A 14,771-nucleotide genomic window follows, 5' to 3' on the forward strand; every position below is an offset into this window, starting at 1 on the left:
GTTTTTAAGATCAGACATTGAAGGAGATTTCACAGAAAAATGTAGGTTTCAGAAAAACTTGATCTTTGTGTTCAAATCACGGTTTTTATACCTATTTTTTTTTGCTATAAATCGATAGATTTAGGTAAAACTAAGTTAGTTGATGCATCAAACTTGATCATTTGCAAGGATTTGTACTCAAATCGATGAAAGTCTCTTGTTTTGTTACACAATGTTCTCCATTTTAGCGTTTATTAATGATACATGTTATATATTGCTTATTTATAATGTTTTTTGCTCCAAAAGTGTATTTCCATGTGTGTCTTGACCATTTCCGTGTGTATCTGTAGCATACAATATGTATCTTCGATATGATATGTTTCTTAAAATCACCATTTTGATATGATACCCGATACTTTAAACCATGGCAGTAAATGAGGCAGAGGATCACTCAAGCTGTTGAACACACTTCAATAACTGAGTAACCAGATCATAACGAGACAAGGATCCTGCTATCTCCAGATGAAGTAGCAAGATTAGTGTTGTCAGATGACACCATTTCAACACTCCCAAAAGACATGGCTGTACTGGCCAATTGCTGGGCCCACTGAGGCTTGCCATGTTTTATCCAACATGAATCAATTGAATGATTAGACCTGTCACAGTGGGTACAATGTTGTAAAGTCTGGTTTATTTGTTGTCCAACACGACCACCTGTACCAGGTCCACGTCCTCCCCCTGAACCACGACATCCTATCCCAAGAAAGTCACAAACATGACCACCACTACGAGCAACAAAAGCAAAACTTTTCTTAGAAGCGAGGATGAATCAGCTATGGGGTAAGGAGAGACAATACGCTGAATGCAAGAAAATATCTCATTCAAAGAAGGCGCCTTCTCACCACCAAGTATTTGCTTTTTAATCGGATGCAATTCAGGATTCAACCCAGCCAAGATTTTTGCAACCTGAAACTCAGTCCCCTGTATCTTCAACAGACCCAGGTCACTGGTAAGAGGTTGATAATATAGTTCTCAAGGCGCCTAGGCGAACCAACGCGATCGAGGGGTAAAAAACCAACAACAAGGCGACACCAGAAAACAAGGAGAGAGAAAGGCGCCTGGACGCCTAGGCGTCGCCTTGACAACTATGGTTAATAAATATTGAGCTCCTCCCACATTCCTTTAAGGGAATTTTAGTACTCACTAACAGATTTGCCTCCCTCTTTGAAGTTGAAAATTTTCTCATAAAGATCATAGATATGAGACATTCTTTTTCTAAGAGAAGCTTTCCTTTAAGTCATCCCAAACTCCCTTAGTTGTGGTATGGAAATAGGATTTGCTGCAATGGCAGGATCCATATTGTTCCACAACCATATAAGTAGGGCAGAACTAGTAAAAAGACACATCAGAGGGCTTGAACTAGTGATATAGGCTCAAAAATCGGCAATTGAATTGAGAAGGTTTTCCGCAATTGATAGAAGATATTTAAGCTTGCCTTTGGCATTAATATAAACCACAACAGCTTGTTTAATAGAAGTAATCTGGACATTAACATTGTCCACTAGAGGCTTAGAATCAGCCATTATACTAGAAAAATAATTAATAGCAATAACAAAAACTGGCAACAATAACCACAGGTAATAGGCAATCAAGAATGTTGAAGTACTGTTCACGTGACACTGTTCACGTGACACTGGTAGTACCTCAACAAAGAAAAAATATGTTGATCAATATGGGATTGAAACACACCCAATTGAGTCTTCAATCAATACACAACATGCAAGTCCAGCCACAGACAAAGATCAGAAAACCCAAACACCACAGGGAAGAAAATAGAGTGATTTGGAAGAAAAACAATAGCAGCCAATCCACTAACCAGAACAGCACACAATCTTGATCAAAACTTGTACATCAACATTTGAGCGCAATCTGACAGATGGATCTCTTTGTAAACAACCATAAAAATACAGGTTTCAAAGAAACTGTCAAGAACATGATCTAGTGATCAAGAAGAGTAATCAGGCCTTCATATGCTAATCACAATCCCATTTGCAGGTGATGGAGATAAATTAGTGTTGAGGGTTGATATCTTGTATTTTGTGGACTGGGTGGTGGGTTGCCTCTGAAGGGTGTTAAAAGCCCGGAGAGCTTGAGGCACATAGGCCTAGAACATGACATGCTCATTACTGCCGAGAATACACATGATATCATCTCTCTCAAGCCTATGTTGAGTGTTGAATTTGATATGAAAGACCTAGGTGCTGCTAAAAGAATCCTACGTATGGAGATCCATAGAGACAAAAGTGTAGGTTACCCGAGATGGAGATTGTCGGGATTGGGTTGTGCGCAAGTTTACATGGGTGTACTTCGGGAAATTTGTATCTCTATGTTTCCCTATAAAATGTTCTAATGGGGGTTATTAAGGTTACGGGGAATTCTTTATAAACACAGAAGCATGAAGAAGAGAGTGTGTAACCCTTTCTCCATTGTTAGTGAAAACTGTTCTCAACTCTCCGTGGACATTGGCACCTTGCAAAACCATGTAAATCCTTGCGTTGCAGTTGTGTGTGATTGTTTCTTTTTTTGTTTTGTTTTATTGTGCTTTCTGGATCGTGAATAGGTTTCAGTTTCTACATATAGATCATAATCAGCCTCCAGAATCAGCCATCCATATGTATATCTGCAGGAAAGAACCTATGCGCAAGTGAGAAACAAGAAACCACCAACTGCAAGTACCAACAGGGGATAATAATGACAGAATAATCAACCGTAGGTCTTCATCAACAATGGAAACCCTAGTTCTTTATGTGATCCCAACTAGGGTTTCATGGCGCAGCATTAGGTGGTGGCACACCACAGAGAGAGAAACCCTAAAATGAGCCTCTTAAAATAAAATAAAAGAGACTAACAGAGAGTGATTAAACCTGCTCTGGTACCATGAAACAATATCAAGAATAGGTAATCAGTATAAAGCAAGAAAAAGAAGGAAGAAAGGAGAGAGAGAGAAGAAACCGCAAGCCTCTTAGAGAAAAAAACAGACTCACAGTTAGATAGATAGTCTAATCGTGAGCAATCTTATGTATTTATAATATTGGCAAATAACTGTAGGACAATAATACCCCTGTCTATTAGACATTACACAAATACCCTTAAGAGCATCAACTATTTCCCCAAACTACCCCTACAGTAATACTCAACGTTTCCGTCTCCTTTTTCTCTTAAAAGTAAATTGACTCTACAAAGTATCCAAAAAACGCACAGAAAAAGCAATGCAAAAATGATTTAAAACCTCATAGCCCTCTATTAAGAGCTAATAAAATAATTACTAATTTCTAAAGGATTCACTGAAGATGCATACCAGTGATTCACGGCCCCGGAACTCACTATGGTCATTTCCAAGTATAGGAGAAGTCAGTGGGTGAACAACAAGTCTAGCTTGTACAGCTTCCAATAGCTCATGTTCTTCCCTGCAGACGCATAATAAATTTAGAGGGATCAAAATTAAATTAAAATAAGAGAACAAAAAAAAAAATACTACAAAACCATCTGCATCTAAACTGTAACATATAAAAAAAATCCAACACAAATCAAACAAAGCCTACACAACGTCAAAATATTGGCCCTTGCTTTTTGGAGTTAACCATAAGGATAAAACAACAAATTCCATCACCAACAGCCTATTGATAGAGTAGTGTTTCACATTAAGAGAATTATCCATCTCACTTGAAACAGAATTGGGTGAGTAAGGCAAATAGTCATTAGAATGCACAAATCATTAGTCATTATAATAATCCAAGAACAGAAGTACCACAAAAAATTGTTAGAGTTCATGTAGTAAGGGTAGTATGGGTACTTTGTTAAATAAGCTTGTATTTTACCTCCCTAGGAATTCTTATGTCAGTGTGAAGGTATTGATGTAATCTTGCATGTTATTTCACAAGTTTGTAAATATAACGGAGCATAGTTGTCAAGGCGTCGCCTATGCGTCCAGGTGCCTTGCTTGCCTTGTTGGTGTCACCTTGCATCTAAGCTCTCTCTCTCCATCCTAATGTAATTCCAGATGGATGTCAATCCAACTAAAACCAGAACCAGAATCTGCTTGGGTATAATGCAATCGGTTAGGGCAGAATGGAGGATTAGATGAACTGAGGGTTAGGGTTAATGGAGTTAGGGTTTGATGGTACGGATAGGAGAAGAAGGGTTAGGGGGTTGGGATGAAAGCTTACTTGTGTTGGATGGATCCTTGGACTGAGAACAGATTTGAGTAACTAATCTTTGAACCTTCACACAATCGGCAGCAACAAACTTGACAAACTTGAATGCACTCGAAGGAGAGAAAACAGTGAACTAGTGAAGGCTATCTCAGCCTCACCTTCACAGCCTATCTCAGGACAGTGGAATGCATTAAAGCAATAATCTTCTTCATTAAATCGTGGGGGGCTCAATGGAGCTCTTTACATTATATAGCCTTCAAGGTTGGACATAAAATAAATCCTAACTATGACTAGGACTCAAAATAGAAATAGGAATGCCAACTAGGACTAGGATTCAAAATAGGAATGCTAACTAGGACTTAGGACTTCTAATTAGGATTCAGATCAAATACTAAAAATCCCCACGATTGTTGCTAGTGTAGGGATTCATCCCTACACCTACCCGATGGTTACTTAGGCTGGTGTAGGGAAGAATCCCTACACCTGCGGCTGGTTTTAGACAGCCAGTTTACATCAACTCCCCCCTTCTCAAAAACATTCGTCTCCGACGAATGGATGAAAGACATGTAGCGCTCGTAGAGATCAGGATCAAGGCGCCTGAAGTCGTCGGCGTGAATCCAGGTACTGTCACTATCAGGGCGATCCTTCCATTTAACAAGGAAAGAGTAATAGCCGCGACCACCCCGCATAGTAGTAAACTTGTTATCAAGCACATTCTCAATGACATCAACAGTAGGAGTGGTAAACTGTGGGAGGCGGAGAGCATGTGCAGTATCACCGTCGTCCGAATGGTGGCCGACATAAAGAGTGAGATCGGCCACGTTGAAAACATTGTTAATCTTCATAGACGGAGGAAGCTCGAGCATATAGGCATTGGTCCCAATGCATTGTCGCACCTTGAAAGGACCCATTTTGCGAGGGTGGAGCTTGTGATTGGCTCCAGGAGGAAGTCGCTTAGGAGAAATACGGACCATCACCAAATCACCAGGTTGGAATTCCACATATCGGCGATGACGATCAACTGCTGCCTTGTAACCTTCATTGTTAATAGCAATGCGTCGGCGAACGTCGGTATGGACCTCGGTGATGTGGCGGAGGAACTCATCAGCGTCCACACTAACACGAACATGAGGAGGAAGAGGAAGCAAGTCCACGGGGCGCTTGGGTTGCAGACCCAAAACAATCTCAAATGGAGTACGGCCAGTGGTCCGATTAACAGAACTATTGTACGCGAACTCGGCAATATCAAGGACAGAAGGCCAATCTTTAGCATGATCACGAACAAGACATCGGAGGAGATTGCCTAAACTGCGATTAACCACTTTAGTCTGCCCATCTATCTGAGGATGAAAGGCGGTGGAGAACTTCAGCTTGGTATTGGTCTTCATCCACAAGGTCTTTCAAAAATAGCTAGTGAACTTGACATCACGATCAGAAACAATAGACTCGGGTAGCCCATGAATACGTACGACCTCTTTGAAGAAGAGCTTGGCAATGTGACTGGCATCAAATGTCTTCCGACAGGGAATGAAATGAGCCATTTTCGAAAACCTGTCCACCACCACAAATATAGAGTCATGACGCTCCCGTGTAGATGGGAGGCCGAGAACGAAATCCATGCTGATATGTAACCAAGGTGCATGAGGCACAGGAAGAGGTGTGTAGAGGCCCGTGTTTTGCTTATCACCCTTGGCAAGCTGACAATCTCGACAACGCTGAATCACCTATTGGACGTCATGCTGAAGATGTGGCCAATAATACAAATCAGCAACTGCAGCATATGTCTTGCTAATGCCAAAATGCCCTCCCATGACACCGCCATGTAGTTCCCTAATGAGGTGCTGCCGAAAGGATGTGTTAGGGATACATAGGCGTGTCCCGAAGAAGAGATATCCATCACGTAGGGAGTATTTGGCATTAGTTCCGCCTTGCTGTAATGTAGTATGAATGGGGGAAAAATCAACATCAACTGTGTACTCATCTCTGATATGTTCGATGCCTGTGCTATGAGTAGAAGAAGTGGATAGGGTGAGAACTTTCCGACTTAGCGTATCAGCGACCTGGTTCTCTTTGCCTGCCTTGTACTTCAGAATGAAATGAAACTCCTGGAGATAGGCGATCCATTTAGCATGGCGGTTGCTTATGGATCGCTGAGAATGGAGATACTTAAGGGCCTCATGGTCAGAGTATAGAATAAATTCTTTGCCCACAAGGTAGTGTCTCCAATGCTTTATAATCTGGATCACTGCATAAAGCTCCAAATCATAGGTCGAATAACGCCGCTTAGCATCGTTGAGTTTCTCACTATAGAAGGCAATGGGATGATTTGATTGAATGAGAACTCCTCCAATCCCAACATGGGATGCATCTGTAGCCACCTCAAATATGACATCAAAGTTTGGGAGCCGTAGAACAGGTGCCTCGGTCATCTTTTGCTTGATCAAGGAAAATGCTTTGGTAGCGACCGGTGTCCACTGGAATTTGCCCTTACTTTCTCTCATGCACTCATGAATGGGTGCCATGATGTTGTTGAAGTTCGAATAAAACGCCGATAAAAGATGCTAGGCCGTGGAAACTCCTAACCTCTGTCAAGGTGTGTGGCACTGGCCAATCGACTATGCTTTGCACTTTCTCCGGATCAGCTTCAACCCCGGCTGAAGATATAATAAACCCAAGGAAGATAACCTTAGGTAACATAAAAGAACACTTTTTGAAGTTGATGAAGAGTTTCTCTATACGTAACACTCTCATCACTTGCTTTAGATGATCGAGATGCTCCTCGGTGGTGTGGTGTAGATAAGAATGTCATCAAAGTAAACCACAAGAAACTTACCGATGAATGGACGAAGTACTGTGTCATTACACGCGTGAAGGTGCTTGGAGCATTTGTGAGACCGAAAGGCATCACCTTCCATTCATATAGACCATCCTTTGTCTTGAAAGCGTCTTCCACTCATCTCCTGGCGGACCCAAATCGATGATATCCGCTCTTTAAGTCAATCTTCGAAAAGATGGAAGCACACTGTGAGCATGTCTAACATGTCGTCAAGTCTTGGAATAGGAAACCTGTATTTGACGGTGATCTTGTTTATTGCCCTGCTATCAATACACATCCTCCATGTACCATCTTTCTTTAGAGTAGTAATGCTGGAACAGCACATGGGCTCATGCTCTCAACAATAAACCCCTTGCGAATCAGGTCATCCACTTGTCTCTTGAGCTCGGCATGCTCAGTAGGGCTGAGATGATAAGTGGGCAGATTTGGTAGCACCGAACCTGGTACTAGATCAATGGCATCTTGAATATCCCTCATAGGAGGTAGCTCAAGGAAGATCGTCGGTACTAGATCCGAGAAATCATCAGCAGATCTTTTATGGATTTGGGATGAATAGTGGTAGGGGTTGGTGACACTTGCTCTTGTGACCAGGGCTAGTATCAACCCTGTCTCTTCACTTGTAGTAAGGAATTCTCGGTGAGGCAGGGACAGAATTCGTTGCTCCATGGGTTGTGCTTTAGTAGTACTAGTACTAGCATGTGGTGCCTTGCTGCTTGACCCTCCTTTCATTGGCTGTCTATTGTCAATAGTTTTCAAGACCTGTTGTCGCTTCAGCTGGGCAACTCTAAGCCTTGGCCTCATCAATGGTACATTGAGGGGGTTGAGAACCAGTGGTTTCCCTTTGAAGTCAAAGAAACACGATTTTTTGTACCTCCCGTCAATACATTGTTATCATACATCCATGGTCTCCCAAGTAAGACATCGATCGAATCATAGGAATTATATCACACCAGACATTCTCCTCGTAACCAGAAATCTTGAGTGGCACTGAGCACCGCTGATTAACCTCTAAAGTAGCATTATTAAGTAAGGATACCTTGTATGGTTGTGGGTGAGGTTCAGCTTTAAGCTTCTCTTCAATGACAAAAGCTTTAGAAACCACGTTGACACAACTACCGCTGTCCACGATCACTTGTGCCGTTGCTGTCCCGCTATCCATCAGTGTATAAAAGATGCAATGTCGATGCCAGTCCTCTCCTTTAGATTCGGCAACCAGAATGCGAGTTACTACATTTACCTCATAAATTTCGTCTTCCAAAGTATCATCATAGTCTTCTCCCTCAAGAGCAGCATTAACAGCCCAATTGTCATTAAACTGCAGGTCACAAACTTGGACATCTGGACTAGTTTCCATGGCTGCAATCACTGAATTGGACTTCCCTCTTTGGGGGTAGTACCTTGCATAATGACCATCTTGTTGGCAATGGAAACACTTGTTAGGTGTTTGACTACCCATGGGGGCCTTACCCTTTTCCTCTGTAGTTGGTGGAGCTCGGGTAGGGAAACCACTAGATCTGTTAGGAGTAAAGGTTCTCCTAATATCATCGGACTGCGGTGTGAATCTTCGCGGGGCAGCCTTGATTAAATCTTCAGCATCCATGGCCTTTTCAAAACAGTGATTCAAATTATATATTTCAACCACGCCTATCTTGTCTTTAATGTCAACCCTCAATCCCAACTTGAAACGGGATATAAGCTGGTCATCATTCTCATCTGCACCCATACGTGAGAGTAAGTCATTGAATTTATCAATATACTCCTCAACTGTTAAGGTACCTTGTCGTATAGTGTTCAGTTGATCATGCAAACGCCTCTGATAAGAAGGAGGTAAGTACTTCTCTTTGAGAATCTCTTTCATAGCTGCCCAAGTAATTGGTTCCATGTGACGACGGATCAACCTGTCTTCATGTGTACGCCACCAATCTTTGGCTCCTCCAGTTAACTTAGTCGTGGCCAGCTGCATCTTTCGATCTTCAGACAACCGAAACCACTTGAAGTAGTCATCTAGAGCACTCAACCAGTCATGGAATGCAATAGGGTCATGTTTCCCGTTATATTCCTTCAGATCCAGTTTTACCTTATGCTTATCATCACGGTAATACTGATTTCCATCGTGATCTTCATCTTCTTCATAGGTAGAATTGTTATTGATCCGTATCGTAGTGTGGGAACCCTCGTGGTAACCTACGTGGATGTCGGTTGTTAGTGTATGAAGCAGCTGACTTGAGTTTGTGATATTTGTTGTGGAGGTGCAGTAGGACCTTGTTGTGGCGATACATCAACCTTGTTGCTTGATGGTCTTCACATCTTTAGATAAAACCTTGACTATCTCAGCCGATTCTTGTAGAGTGGTTGGATCACTTGATTTTGGAGAACCCATAGCTAGGCTTTGATACCAAATAATGTAATTCCAGATGGATGTCAATCCAACTAAAACCAGAACCAGAATCTGCTTGGGTATAATGCAATCGGTTAGGGCAGAATGGAGGGTTAGATGAACTGAGGGTTAGGGTTAATGGAGTCAGGGTTTGATGGTACGCATAGAAGAAGAAGGGTTAGGGGGTTGGGATGAAAGCTTACTTGTGTTGGATGGATCCTTGGACTGAGAACAGATCTGAGTAACTAATCTTTGAACCTTCACACAATCGGCAGCAACAAACTTGACAAACTTGAATGCACTCGAAGGAGAGAAAACAGTGAACTAGTGAAGGCTATCTCAGCCTCACCTTCACAGCCTATCTCAGGACAGTGGAATGCATTAAAGCAATAATCGTCTTCATTAAATCGTGGGGGGCTCAATGGAGCTCTTTACATTATATAGCCTTCAAGGCTGGACATAAAATAAATCCTAACTATGACTAGGACTCAAAATAGAAATAGGAATGCCAACTAGGACTAGGATTCAAAATAGGAATGCTAACTAGGACTTAGGACTTCTAATTAGGATTCAGATTTGCACTAGGAATCCTAATTAGATTACAACTCAATGAAAATAAAACATAGGACTTCTAATTAGGATTCAGATTTGCACTAGGAATCCTAATTAGATTACAACTCAATAAAAATAAAACAAATACTAAAAATCCCCACGATTGTTGCTAGTGTAGGGATGAATCCCTACACTTACCCGATGGTTACTTAGGCTGGTGTAGGGAAGAATCCCTACACTTGCGGCTGGTTTTAGACAGCCAGTTTACATCACATCCTCTTTTCACTCTTGTTATTTTCCTTCATTACTGTAAACTTGGTATCAGAGCTGGTTTGTGAGTCGACCAACATCTTGTCTCTCCATTGTGCCTCTTGGTTTGGAACCCTAGAAGCGTAGAGGGCTTCAACTGAGATCATGTAAGAAGAGTGGTTTGAGGTGTTCTCTCATCAGCTAGAAGACTTAATGGTTAAGACTTGAAGCAATGAAGGAAGATCGAGCTATGGACCATGGATCCTAGTCCCTCAACAATAGAAGATCAAGAAGAAAAAACAGGGGGTACCACAAGCTTTTTGGTTCAGACTCTCTCTCTCACATCAAACATCTGTTGAAGGTGGGACCTAGCCCATTGGAATCGCCCTAGAGATTTCTTTAAACTCTTCAAGGTTCCTTCTGTGTAGGTGGTGCTATGTGAGTTCACAACTCAATTTACTACATCCCTGTTGTACCACCAGTATCTGGTTTGCTAGTTATTCTCTCCCTTAAAGGCTATTTGAGGTAAATTATTGTCAATTGCTGGTGAGTTATGCTATTTAGAGTTTGAGTTGTAATAGGATGGACTCAAACCTTGAAGCTTGAAATGTGCATTCGATCTCAAGTTTTATGACCTCTTTGCAAGCTGGAATCGTTGTTTGAGTGTTAGGGAGTGTCTGGATAGAGTGTATTAATGTAGCTCTAGATAGGAGAAGGATCTTACTAGAGGCCAAGCAACAAGATCAAAATGACAAAGGACCAAAGGGGCTGCTGGTTCTGCAGTTCCAATAGAGCAGAATAGGAGTTTAGGTCAATATTTAGGGTTAGGTTTGGGGGAATCGGGGTAAATTTTTATATGGTAACACTAGGCAGGTCTAGGGGAAGCTAACAGTGAAGGTTTGAAAACACTCAAGCATATGTTTGTGGACGAAGTGACAATAGTACAGTTCATAATGTGATGCTTTGGCTATGAAATCGCTATGAAAAAACAATTGTCCACTTGTTTTCCTCTATTTCAATTCCCATGTATTTCAATGTGAACCATATTTGTCTACTAAACATTGTTGTTCTCATTATCTTTACCATGGTTGTCAAGGCGTCGCCTAGGAGCTGCCTAGGTGTCAAGGCGGTTTTGTTGGGGCCTAGGCGACAGCCGCCTTATTGCAGGGCGCCTTGCACTGGTTTTTATTGGTATCGAACCCGGTATTGGCCTTATTTATGCCAAATATCATTTAAGTGTTTTTATATTTGTAATTTCATTTACTTAAGATATTATCCATAAATAACCAAATACCCCCCTATTTGAATCCAATAAAAATAGTTAAATAATCAAATTCCAAAAGCATAAAAAGTCAACCCCTCAGTTTAAGAACAAAAACTAGATTTTTGTCGGTAGGTGAATTTTTCAACTTTGAAATGCTGAGGTTTTCTCAAATCTAAAAATTCTATAAATCTTAATATGGTAAAACATGGCTAAAAAACACAAGTGTGGTAAAATATTCATTTGTTTTGATAATATAAAAAAATATTTTCATTGTTAACAAAACAGAATTTAGTGAATGGCTTGAATGATCAATGTGATCACCAAGCAATATATATAACTTTCAAGAAGGGAACAAAATTACAAATAAACCCCCCCAACATAGCCGACTCTACTGGCTATGGGGGAAAACACCCAAAAATACCAAAAACACCCTTTTGGGTTACATAACTCAATACTCCCCCTCAAGTTGGTGCATAGATATCACATATGCCCAACTTCACTAAACTAGGATGAAACAAATTTCCACTTAGTCCTTTAGTGAAGACATCAGCAAGCTGATCACCTGACTTCACAAAAGGTATACAAATCTGCCCACTCTCTAACTTCTGCTTGATGAAGTGTCTGTCAATCTCCATATGCTTGGTACGGTCATGCTGCACTGGATTGTAGGCAATGCTGATTGCTGCTTTGTTGTCACAGTACAACATCATTAGACGATGAACAGAACCACTAAGATCTTGGAGTAAACTCTGAAGCCACAATAACTCACAGATGCCTTGGGCCATGGCACGGAATTCCGCTTCAGCACTGGACCTTGCCACACATTCTGCTTTTTACTACGCCAAGTGACAAGATTACCTCCTACAAACGTACAATAACCCGAAGTAGATTTCTGGTCCGGATTACCACCCTAGTCAGCATTGGTGTAGGCCTCAATACGAAGATGATCATGCGGAGACAAGAGAATCCCTTTTCCGGGACCTGACTTCAAGTAATAGAGAATGCGAAGAACAACAGCCATATGAGTGGAGTAGGGATCATGCATGAACTGATTGACCAAACTTACTGCAAATGCGATGTCTGGTCCAGTGTGGGAGAGGTAAATCAATTTTCCCCTCGTTGATATCATCCCTTATCAACCGGATCACCAGCCTTTTCTTTTAGACGAGTAGTAGCCATAGTTCAAAATCTCGCGAAATTTCAACGATATTTCGCCAAATTTCGTATATCTCGAGCTGTCCGAGATATGATACCAATCCGAAATGGAAAAATACCATATTTCGACGATATCTCGTGAGATATCGACGAAATATCGTGGACTCACGATATATCGCGAGATATTGAAAAAGTCGTGTGCAATATTTCGAATATTTCGAAAATTTCGGTCATCTCGCTTCGGAAATCTCGGAAATTTCGGTAATCTCGTTTCGAAAATTTCGGAAATCTCGGTCATTTTGGCATTTTACACCCACAGAAAAATACCATATTTCGACGAAATTTCGGTATCTTGGAAATTTCGGTCAGACCGAAACACCGAAACGAAACGAGATTTAGTACCATGGTAGTAGCTTCCAGAGGAGTGTCACAAAGATGACACCCTAACAAACCAGTCTCTGAGAGTAGATCAAGAACATACTTCCTTTGGGAGAGAAAAATGCCTTTGGGAGAACGGGCAACTTCAATCCCAAGGAAGTACCTTAGCTGTCCTAGATCTTTTATTTTAAATTCTCATCCCAAGAAAATCTTTAGGTGAGAAACTTCATCTGCATCATTACCAGACACAACTATGTCATCGACATAGACTATAAGAAGGGTGATCTTATCTCCACAGTGGTTGATGAACAAGGTGTGATCAACATTACTCTGTTGGTACCCTACAGAGATCATTGCTTTATGGAACCTGCAAAACAAAGCCTGAGGAGACTGCTTCAACCCATATAATGCCCGCTTCAATCTGCAAACCTTCCCATAAGTCTTGTCACAAGAACAACCTGGGGGAATCTCCATATAAACTTCCTCTTCCAGCTCTCCATGAAGAAAGACATTTTTTACTTCCAATTGCTGCAAATCCCAGCCTAGATTGACAACATATGACAGTAAAAGCCGAACAGTATTCAACTTTGCAACGAGGGCAAAAGTCTCCTCACAGTCGACCCTATTGGTTTGAATAAACCCCTTGACCACAAGTCTGGCCTTGTAGCTATCTACTGACCCATTCATCTTCTGCTTGACAACAAATACCCATTTACAGCCGACAGGTTTCTTGCCCGTAGGAAGAACCACTAGCTCCCACGTCTCATTTTTGGATAAGGCCTTCATCTCTTCCATCATGGCTGCTTACCACTTTGGATCTGCAATCGCCTCCTTCCACTTCGGAGGAATAGAAACAGAGGAAAGAGAAGACAAAAATGCACGATAGGAAGAAGACAAAGAATCATAAGAAACAACATTAGAAATGGGATGTTGGGTACAAGACCTAATGCCTTTACGAACAGCAATAGGTAAGTCAAGAGAAGGATCCTTACCAGATGGTGGAGTCTAGATCTGGATCAAGTTCTTACGATTGGAGAAGAGGTACAGTAGTGGTAGTCTCAATTTGCTCCTTGTACTTCTGGGTATAGACTTTATCAACAAGAATCTGACTCACAAGTCTACGCTCCCCTAAACAGGAACCAAGCTAGAGGTTGGAGTTGGAGGGTCTGGAGGAGAAGGCTCCCCCTGAATAGGAACTGGTAGTATAGCAAGCACATCTTCAAAACCTGGATCATGCTAAAGAGGTGGCTAAGAAAAATACACCAAGGATTCATGGAAGACAATATCCATTGTGACCAAAGTACGCCACGTGGGAGGGTGATAGTACTTGTATCCTTTTTGGGTGGAGGAGTAGCCTAAAAAAATACACTGAATGCTACGAGGATCGAGTTTGCCATGAGGATGCTGGTTGCGAGCATAACAAACACAGTCAAATATTTTCAGGGGTACCACAAAAGAAGAACCCTGGAGGAGGTCAATAGGGGCACGGCCATCAAGAACACGGGTAGGTATGCAGTTTATGAGGTAGGCAGCGGTAAGGACAACATCACTCTAGTATTGAGAAGGGACCTACCAAGCAAACATAATGGCCCGAGCCACTTCAAGAAGGTGACGATTCTTTCTTTCAGCCACACCATTCTGGGCTAAAGTGTCAACACAGCTAGTCTGATGAATAGATCCCATTTTCAGCCAGATATTTATGGAACTGACCCTCCATGTATTCCCTGCCATTATCACTCTGCAGAATTTTTAAGGTGGCATTGAATT

General features: G+C 41.6%; 1 protein-coding gene across 3 annotated transcripts in view; it reads right to left on the bottom strand.

Moving 5' to 3' along the window:
• LOC122642163 (splicing factor 3B subunit 3) overlaps positions 1-14,771 on the bottom strand; it is a 79,415-nt gene that overhangs the window by 9,728 nt on the left and 54,916 nt on the right. For all 3 annotated transcript variants that reach the window (XM_043835588.1, XM_043835587.1, XM_043835590.1), the window contains exon 14: positions 3,338-3,446. In XM_043835588.1, the coding sequence (XP_043691523.1) occupies positions 3,338-3,446 (109 nt within the window). The remainder of the gene's footprint in view (positions 1-3,337; positions 3,447-14,771) is intronic.

The sequence above is a fragment of the Telopea speciosissima genome, chromosome 10 (genome assembly GCF_018873765.1).
Source record: "Telopea speciosissima isolate NSW1024214 ecotype Mountain lineage chromosome 10, Tspe_v1, whole genome shotgun sequence".
In the NCBI taxonomy this organism is placed as follows: domain Eukaryota; kingdom Viridiplantae; phylum Streptophyta; class Magnoliopsida; order Proteales; family Proteaceae; genus Telopea; species Telopea speciosissima.